The sequence below is a fragment of the Silene latifolia genome, chromosome 2 (genome assembly GCF_048544455.1).
Source record: "Silene latifolia isolate original U9 population chromosome 2, ASM4854445v1, whole genome shotgun sequence".
NCBI lineage: Eukaryota > Viridiplantae > Streptophyta > Magnoliopsida > Caryophyllales > Caryophyllaceae > Silene > Silene latifolia.
The window spans coordinates 38,394,784-38,404,298 of record NC_133527.1 but is presented as its reverse complement, the minus strand read 5'-3'; the positions used below and the strand labels follow the sequence as shown (position 1 = coordinate 38,404,298).

The 9,515-nt window shown below is 34.8% G+C and overlaps 1 protein-coding gene across 2 annotated transcripts; it reads left to right on the top strand.

The window, feature by feature from the left end:
* The first annotated feature begins 6,425 nt into the window (after positions 1-6,425).
* On the top strand, positions 6,426-8,878 carry LOC141629296 (uncharacterized). Of its 2 annotated transcripts, none has more exons than XM_074442321.1 (4): positions 6,426-6,498; positions 6,768-7,683; positions 7,802-7,836; positions 7,951-8,878. In XM_074442321.1, the coding sequence occupies exons 2-4, from the start codon at positions 6,772-6,774 to the stop codon at positions 8,810-8,812; spliced, it is 1,809 nt and encodes a 602-aa protein (XP_074298422.1). In that variant the 5' UTR covers positions 6,426-6,498; positions 6,768-6,771; the 3' UTR covers positions 8,813-8,878. The 2 variants fall into 2 exon arrangements, with proteins under 2 accessions (XP_074298422.1, XP_074298427.1); XM_074442326.1 differs by lacking the exon at positions 6,426-6,498 and adding an exon at positions 6,505-6,579.
* The last annotated feature ends 637 nt before the right edge of the window (positions 8,879-9,515 follow it).

The window sequence follows — 9,515 nt, the reverse complement described above, 5'->3', positions numbered from 1 at the left end:
GATTTAACGGTTATCAGAAAATGGAGACGGTTTTAGGCCCGGACTCCGAATGTACTCTAATTACTGCCAAAACGACCGTATCGGCACGTAGATGACAACTAAGAGGTAGACATTAATATTTGAGCAATCACTTGACGATAATCTTACGAACTGTCACAAATCGTTCCGCGTACCAAACATGCGGCCCAATCATCACTGGGTGGTTTGCGGGAGGTGCAGAAATGAGGTATCTACAACTAGACCTAACCCTGATTTTGGGGGATTTAGGGGAATTGGTAATTGGGCACACTAGATTGATTATTAAGGGGTAATTAGTAATTGCATGAGATTTTTATTTGTAGGTGATAGTTTCATGTAGGATTGTTATTGCGATTGTTTGTGTGTGCTTGGATTGCGAAAAGGTAGAGTTTCATTACTCAGTACAGTTTGTGATTGATTGAATTCTTGTGATTGTTCATCATTGTTACTATATTATTGTGGTTATTGAGATTGTTGGATGTTGGAGGTATTGGATTGGATATTGTGAGCCATGTCGAGAAATGGTTTTACCCCAATGTTTCGCCCCTTGTGACTCCCGTCGCATGAGGTATGTGTACATTAATGAGTTGGGTTTGCTCATTGCGATGAGTGGGGATTTGATGTTCAGTGCTGGGTTTGACATCGACAGGGGTGGGTTACTTGTTGCGATGGGAACCCGACTACTAGTTGCGATGAGATTCATTGGTTACTATATATGAAGTTTGGAGATGGTGGAGTAGTGTTGATTGATCTTGTGCATTACATGTTCTTTGTGTTGTTTTGTGAATAATTGCATAGTGGTACTGACCTTGTGTGGTATTTCTTTGGTTGCTGTCTTGTTCGTTTGTGTCTGCGATAATCCATTTAATATTGCCGGCAAATGGTGAGCAGTGAGACTTTTTCGGGTTGTCTATGGTTGCTGGTTTAGTTACAGGGGCTGGTTGGTGAGGACGTGACGACATCGAGTTCTGCTAGACTTCATGATATTATAATTCCACTAGTTGTATTTCAGTTAGTAGATATCGATGCAAGGTTGTTCATGAGTTGTATCGGTTGTAAACCTTTTATACTAAATTGCTTATTTTATTTGTTCTTTTATTGTCTAATTATATTTACTATCTCAGGTAACCGAGATGATAATGCTTCCATTTCCTAAGGTAGGCTTTGGTAAGACACTTTGGTAAATAGGAGTGTTACAGCGTTGACTTTCAGCCTAATCCCAAGGAAGCTTTGTGACAGATTAGCCGTCAGTAGTCCGTCAAAAATGCAAATTACTGACGGAAAATCCGTCAGGATTGCGTTCTTCGTGACGAATCGTAGTGATGCGCGTTTCTGACGAAAAATTCATTAGGTTTCCGCATATCTGACGGACAAGAGATGTTATTGACGGGTTTTGTCAGTCAGTTTCCCTTGTTTTATTTGTAGTGCTAATATGGGTCTCCTTTCAATACCTAGTTCCAACGGTCTCCACTACCATAAGCCCAACTTCCATTGATAGCCTAGGTAGTCCAAAATCGGCTCAACTCCCATTGACAGCCTCATAAGGTTGAACAAGGTCAAACAAGGGGTCAATAAAATATTAATTACCCAACCAAGCAAAATCAATTACCCATTAGAGCAATAGCAATAGTGGTTCTTATTCTTAAAGTTGTCAGTAAGAACCTCAAATAAAAAGTTCTTTTATTGCAACTACAATTTTGTTCTTAATTTTAAGAATTAAGTTCTAAAATAAGAACTTGGTGTGTTTATACATGGAAACTTGGGGACCAATAAACATGACTTCGCTTTGAAAATTATGTATACCAGTTACATATTTACTATTTTCAATTTAACAACTTTATAAAAATGTCATCTATTGTGAATAAAAGTTCTTAAAAATTGGAATTAATGAAATGTGATATGCCAAAAGAGGAACTTTATATAAAGTTCTTCTATTGCTATTGCTCTTACACCACTACTTGTTAAAGGCGACTAATCACCAAGATAAAGCATTTATTAGGCCTAATCGGACCCTAGAAGAGGGTACCACTCAAACAAGGAGTCAATACTAATTAGGATTTTAAGGTTGGTTTCAAACTATTTGGGATCAATGGGTCCACATCGTCAGCTTTATTTTTTTCCCTGATTTTAGTTAAAGTCGCCAATTATAGCGGCTCTGCTGTATTTCATAACCTTTATAACACGTGTATTTGTGAGATTTTTACAAAGAAAAAGCCGCTAGTTTAGACCAACAACTTTATCCCTCATCAGACTAAGTGAATCTAATATCACGCATGCACGAGTAGTGAAGTCGTTAGTTTCCATGCGGCCTTCCTATTTCTTCAATTCCAAGAGCTAGGCCATGTTTTGTAAACAACATATTGGCTGAAATTAGTAGATTCAAACCTAAATAGTTTGTTGAGTTGTTGACCAATCAATCTACTAACTAGGTAGCACGGACACCCGTGTCGGACACGACACTCGTCGGACACACGTCAAAACGTGTTGTACACTTGTAAAGCCGTGTCTAACTTTCATCTTTTATTTGGGCACGTGTCTGACATGTGTCCATGGTATTTTGAGCCGTGTCCATGGTATTTGAACACACCTCCAAACAAAATCAAGTTGAATTTAAGGTAAATGGCGAGAATTGTTATATGGTTGAATTTGGTGAAGAAATAAGTTGAATTGGAGACAAATGATGTTCTTTAGACTAGTAATGAGATGTCGAAATAGATTGGTTATAAGTTGGTTTTTGATTTTGGAAATGAGAATGAGTTATAATTAACGTAAGTTTTACCTTCACTTATTTAAATTTAATATTCAATACTTTTTCAAAAATAAAATCACACATATATAACTATAAAATATACTTCTATTTTATTAAATTTAAATGACGTGTCCCGTGTCCTAAATTTTATGGAAAGCCGTGTCACGTGTCTGTGTCGTGTCAATGTCCGTGTTCGTGTCCGTTTTGGTGCTACCTAGTCTACTAATTTGATGTGTTTGGTTAATAACATACTCCGATAGCATATTGGTCAAAATCTACTGTTTTTGAATATGATGTTATAATCTGTTAACTACCAAACACCTTTTCTCAAATCTATCTGCTAAATTAATTTGATAGTAGTCAAACCTGCTACTAAAATATGTTAATCGTATTCTACTAATGTTATCCGCTATTATAAATCTGCTTCTGCTATTTGCTAGTTTAACTAGCGGCTTTGCTTAAAATCTGGGAAAAAAAAAATAAAGAACTAATGTGGACCCATTTACCCAAATAGTTTCAAACTAACTCCAAAATTCCAATTAATTTCCCGGATATGCTCATTTAACCAAAAAATTATGATGTGTTGGATGATTTTAGGTTTGAGTTAAGTTTGTCCGAGTAGTATATATAAATGGTTTGATTGTAGTGTCACAAACCACGAACGAACTATTCAATAATAGATTTGTCTTCATGAGAATTACTTGTTCCTATAATTCTCAAAATCACGCAATTACTCACTCCGTCCTGGTCATTTGTTGTCCTTTTTCATTTTGGGGTGTCTCGGTCATTTGTTGTCCTTTCTATATTAGAAATGCATTTGATGAACAATTTAGTCCACATGTCATTTAGTAATTGGCTCTCTTCTCTTTTCTTGTTCTTTGTGCCAAAATCAAAGGACAACAAATGACCCGAACGGAGGTAATATCTTTAATTTTCCTTGATGACACATTAAATTTACACATCACAAAATTAGCATTCTAATAAGAGTTCCTCATGTCAAAACACTCGTAAATACTCCCTCCGTTTTTTATTATTAGTCGTTTTAGGGGAAAAGATTTTTTTTTTTCCATTTTAGATGTCGTTTTGCACTTCCCATAATCCATGTCTATACATTGCACAAATCCCATAAAAGTCACTGCACTCTAAGAGCATGAACATTGTAGAGTATTAGAGTATGTAACAATCCTCTTATTTTTTCCTTCTCCTCTATCTTTTTGACACATCATATTCTCTTTCATCCAACATATTTTCCACTAACTACTGAGCTACAACTATTGAAAAATATTCGATCCAAACCCACCTTTTAAAAACCCGAATCGAACCGAAGGAAAATATTCGATCCAAACCCACCTTTTAAAAACCCATCCCCGATCCACTGTTTAAAAACCCATATCCATATCCACTATTGAAAAACCCGAACCAAATCCAAACCCGATCCATTCATACCCGAACCCGATCCAATTGGATATTTTTGAAAATTTAGGCTTTATTAACCTTGAAATTTAAATTTTCTTATATAAGATTAAATTTTTATGTAGTCAAATCAAGTTTCGGATTGGGTTTTGGATTATGTAGTGGATCGGGTATGGATTTGGAGCGGGTATGGGTTTGAAAAAAATATAATGGATCGGGTATGGATTTTGAAATTTTGGATATGGATCGGGCATGGATATAGATCTGTGATCCAATAAGTAAGTGGATCGGGTTTGGATCTTGCAAAATCCGATCCAACCCGACCCATTGCCATCCCTACTTGTAAAAAGACAATGTCAAAATATGGTTATTTTTTGTTTCCTGACGATTTAATAATGCCTAAATGCTAAAACGGTAATTTTGTCTCATGTCCAAGTAATTGAATATCGTGCGCGAGATTTTGTGATCATGTATGTTCTAAAAAGACAATTTAATCTCATTTCCAAGTATTTGATGATATTTACTGATAGGGCCGTCCAATGAAATTAAGGGGCCCAGTTGTAAAGTTTAAAATGAGATCCTATATAATAAAAAAAGAAGTGAAAAATAAGCTGTCAATGTTCACGCTTTAAATTTGAAAATTCTTAATATAAATATTGCAATAATAATTTTTTTTGGGAGCAATGTAATAATAACATTCACGAGACCTTCAAAATAATGGTTAAAAATTTGTATTAAAAATTTCTGAACAAGTTACAAGGGGTTATAGTAGTTTTAACTTTTAAGTACTCACTAGTATTGTTGCCCGGCTTCGCCCGGGCTATCTTTACTTACCATTAATTCTTTTTTTTTCATTAAATAAAATTAGTTAAAGTTGCATAACCCATAAATTTATCACTAATATATTTTTCTATCACATATCCTAAAATTACGATGAAATAAATTTTAAGACAAATTCAATACTCTCGCTATTAATATTTTACTCTTATTAATGAAACAATAGTAATAACATTTCATTACTTGCCCGTAATCATTGTTACTTTCACCAATCCCGCCGTAATTATTGTTACTGTCACTACTGTCGCATTAATATTGATAATTTAACTACTCCGGCCGTAATTATTATTACTTTCACTATTGCCGTATTAATATTGATTATTTCACTACTCCGTTATTGTTCCTACCACTTTCACTAATCTCACTAATAATATTGCTACTTTTACCATTCAAATAAGTGATTACTATCATATAACTATATCCAATGTTATTACAATTATTTTCTTTACCGACAAAATTACTTTACTACTTAGGCATGCAATTTTAAGAGGATTATATGTTTATATAAATATATTACATATATACATTAAATCAAATCAAAAGCATTATGCAATATTATATATAATGGAATCTAACTTGAATTATTTATAACCTACTTATATTATATTTTTGTATGTTAAATAATTAACATCTCTATACATCTAATAAACTAAAGTTTAATAAAATTGCATAGATTTTTAAATTTAATATATAATTTTATGATGATAATAATTAATACCATAAATGTGCATCTAATAAACTATAAAGTTTAATAAAATACTAATTAATAAACTATAAATGTGCATCTAAATACTAATTAATTATTTTATTTGAAGGAAATTGACCATCTTTTATAAATATTTCAGAAAATTACCAAGCATCTTCTTTCTTCTAGTCTCCTTGAAATTGACCATCTTAATTAATTATTTTATTTTAAGAAAATTTACCATCTTAATTAATTATTTTATTTTAAGGAAATTGACCATGTTTAGGAAAATTTCCAAACTTCTAGTGATAATTTAATTTTAACCCAAACTATATAATATTTGCATTGAGATCCCTTTATCGGGTCCATCACACGGTGCTAGTGATTTAAAACTATATAGTATAATTAATTTGTATAAGTTTCTTTAATTACATTGAAGTCCTTTAGTTTCGGAATTTAATATATAGTATTGATTGATTGATGTATGACAAAAGAGATCAAACCAGGGTTCGATTCCCTAGATGAACACTTTCCTGGGGACCGACGCCTTGGAGAGGAATAATCCCCGATGAAAAGAACTCAACGCGTAGATACAGTAGCGCGCAGCGGGGGTGGGGTCACTCAGATCCTGGGAGATCCAACCTCCTCGTCATCAAAAAAAAAAAAGAGATCAAACCAAGTAATGTAAGTTTAAATATATAGTTACACCGAAACATATATATTGAGGCCCCCTTGTCAGTTGGACCCCGATTCTTAGAACCTTTTGAACTCTCTATTGGACGGACCTGTTTACTGTGTAAGTTGATTTTTAATTGAAGTGTGCTTAATTTAAGGTTTCAATCCCAAGTATTTGATGTAACTTTGATTAAAAATTCAGGTGTGATTAATTTAAGGTTTCAATTCAATTTCTTTTTCTCTTTGCTTTTAATCGACTTATTCAATCTCTTAGTTTCTAATTTCATGCGCATATATTTATTCTTCCATTGCATTGAATAACCATCTTCATTTGCTTCTATTTCGATCTCTTTACCTTGTTGTTGATTACGATTTTCCTGTTGATGTTAGAATTATGGCGGAGGATGATGCGTGCACCCTCAAAGAAATTCCAATCGAAAATAAGGATTGGTTGCTTCATCTGAACACGCCCGGGTCATACCTCTCTTCAGCTATTGGTGCACCTTTTTCTGAGTTATTTTCTGTCGGAGTCCTCCCCGAATCCAATTATTTTGAGCAGCGTGATACGTTGGAGATTTATGGTAGTATTACTCTATATGATGAAAATAACAATACCTATCAACTCTATCATCGATCCTCTCATGATCCCCAAACTTTAACTCCCCAAAACAATCTCTTATCTCTGGGTATGCCTGCTGAATGTCTTGTTTCCACTTGTTGGACTCATATATTTTTGTCGCTTGCGGATAAGACTGATAATTCTGTCATTGTGAGAAAGGCTTTATCTTTTGACAAACTGACCGATATTAATCAATACAACAAAGTCGGAATACTTTCTTATAATTCTGTTTTTGTCGCTTATGCTGCCTTCCCTACTGCCGTTATGGCTATTCTTGAAATCACACTTATTAAGACAAATGATAATAGTGCTCCTACGCCTCTTAATCTATCCGGAAAAATTACTGCTCGTTGTGGGAACACATATGGTTCCAAGTATCCCGGGATAGTCCTTCTTAACCGTCTTTCTAATCAGTCCTTTGAGGCTGTGTCTAACGTTCCTATTCTGCTTCCTAGAGATGTTGTAGTTGTGCCGGCGTATTCTTTTCTTAGAATTAATCTTCACCTATGTCAGCTTGATCTACCACAACAACAAGATATTATTTGTCAGGAAGACTTCCTTGCTGACAGCGTTTATGTTCGTGATTGTGATACTGTATCTAACGATTTTGTTGTCCGGTTTAAAGTGGTATGGTGTCACCCACATCAATTGTGGGACGAAACTGGCCAGCAGTTTGACCTCCCTAAGGTCGTGTGCCTTCCCGCCTCACTTTTATTTTATTTTATTTTATTTTATTTTCCTGTCTCATTACATACCCTTTATGTAAATCCTATTGATGAGTTTTTTTTTTTCCTAATCCTTTCAGATATTTACTGAGCTACAACTAGACGACTTTAGCGGGTAGGTAACTCTTTGTTTGGTTTACGTTTATTGTTTTAATTTTACAGCTATATATTTTCTATGTGTTCTGTTGTATCAAATGATTGTCGTTTTGACACCACTTTTTGTTCCCAGGAAACACTTTCCGCGTTCTCTAGTGGAGGTGTATACAGTTGTGATTCATCACAATACTAATAGGGAGTTAGAAATTTTCGGAACAGTGGCAATTCGTGACAGTAATTCAAGGTTTTTATTATTTGACAGAGATGAGCTGAATCCTGTCAAATATTCTGGAAAGGAGGAAATCATTCCTATAGAGGTCAAATGGCGTTGTCTTAATATGACTGAATATTTAGCTATGGGAGTAAAGCTTAAGGATGTTAAAGGTGAGGTATTAATTGAGGGAGAAATTAGTTGGTCTAGTGACAATGTTAAGAAACCGATGTCTTGGTATGATGAGCGTATTTGTTCCGTTATTCGAGGTGTAAATGGCTATGCAGAGGTGTTTTATACAATATTTTCAGAGGCACTGCAGGCTAAACTTAGAATTTTATTCAAATGCAATGGATATCCGGATGTTACTCATCGTCTTAGTGGGAGTGTTGTTGCTACGCACAGTAATGAAACATACTTGACTGAACATGACAAGGCATATTATCAGAGCGTCCTTTATCAAGGTAATTCTTCATCAGATATCCAACTCCAATCAGGTTGTGCATTACCACTCTCTAAATCTGTGGTTGCTGTGCCAATTGATGCGGTCTTAACGGTTGCCATCGACTTGAATGCAAGTCCGCTGTCTCCTGGACTTCCGCAAGCACATTTGAAATCGGATGTTTCTTTTAATTTGGGTTCTGACACTCGGCGGATTATTGAGCACAACAACTGTAGCATTGTAGTGTCTCTAGAATGGAGTGATCTTGATAAACTAGTTTATGAGGAATGGGACTTGAATGACACTGAGAAGATTTCTAAACTACAGTTTACAGGGGTTTAACTTATGTGTATGACAAGGTTGCTATAACTCTCAAATTCAATGATTTATATATGAAGTACCATTAATTATTGGAGACGGTAGCTCTAGTTTATGAATGCTTTAAGTATGAATAATATTATTATCATTTAAACAACATTCAATAATATCTATCCCCTCTTATATCTTCTCAAGGATTTGAGGTTTATTCGGGAAATTTTATGTGACTTAGTTGTGCGTGCATTGGTCTGACCCGCAATTACTGCTATTCTTGTTGCTTCTGAACAATATTTGCTGCCACTATTATGATTCTTAAACCATGCAGCTTAAACGTTAGCCCAAACAGCCGCAGCAAATGAACATCTAATAAGATGTTGCTCAGCAGTATCAGCATCTTTGAGGCAAAGAACACGTCGAAAAGGTAATTGCATACCTCTTTTGCAGAAATTATTATCAAGGGTTGCAAGCTTATTTTGGATGACCATTGCACTCATCACAGAATGTTTAGGTACAACACCTGAATTTCATATCGTAGTAGACCAAAATACTTTACTCTCCTTAGGCGTAAACAACTGATAAATTTTAGAGACCTGCGATCTCCTATTAAGAGTGCTTTGCTGCAGAAAGTAGTGTTGAACAAAGCCAGATGAATCTAAGGCACAAAGTAGTTCGTCTCTGATCCTCAGTAGGCCTCTTCATCAGGCAGAGCTATTATGCTTAAATTGAC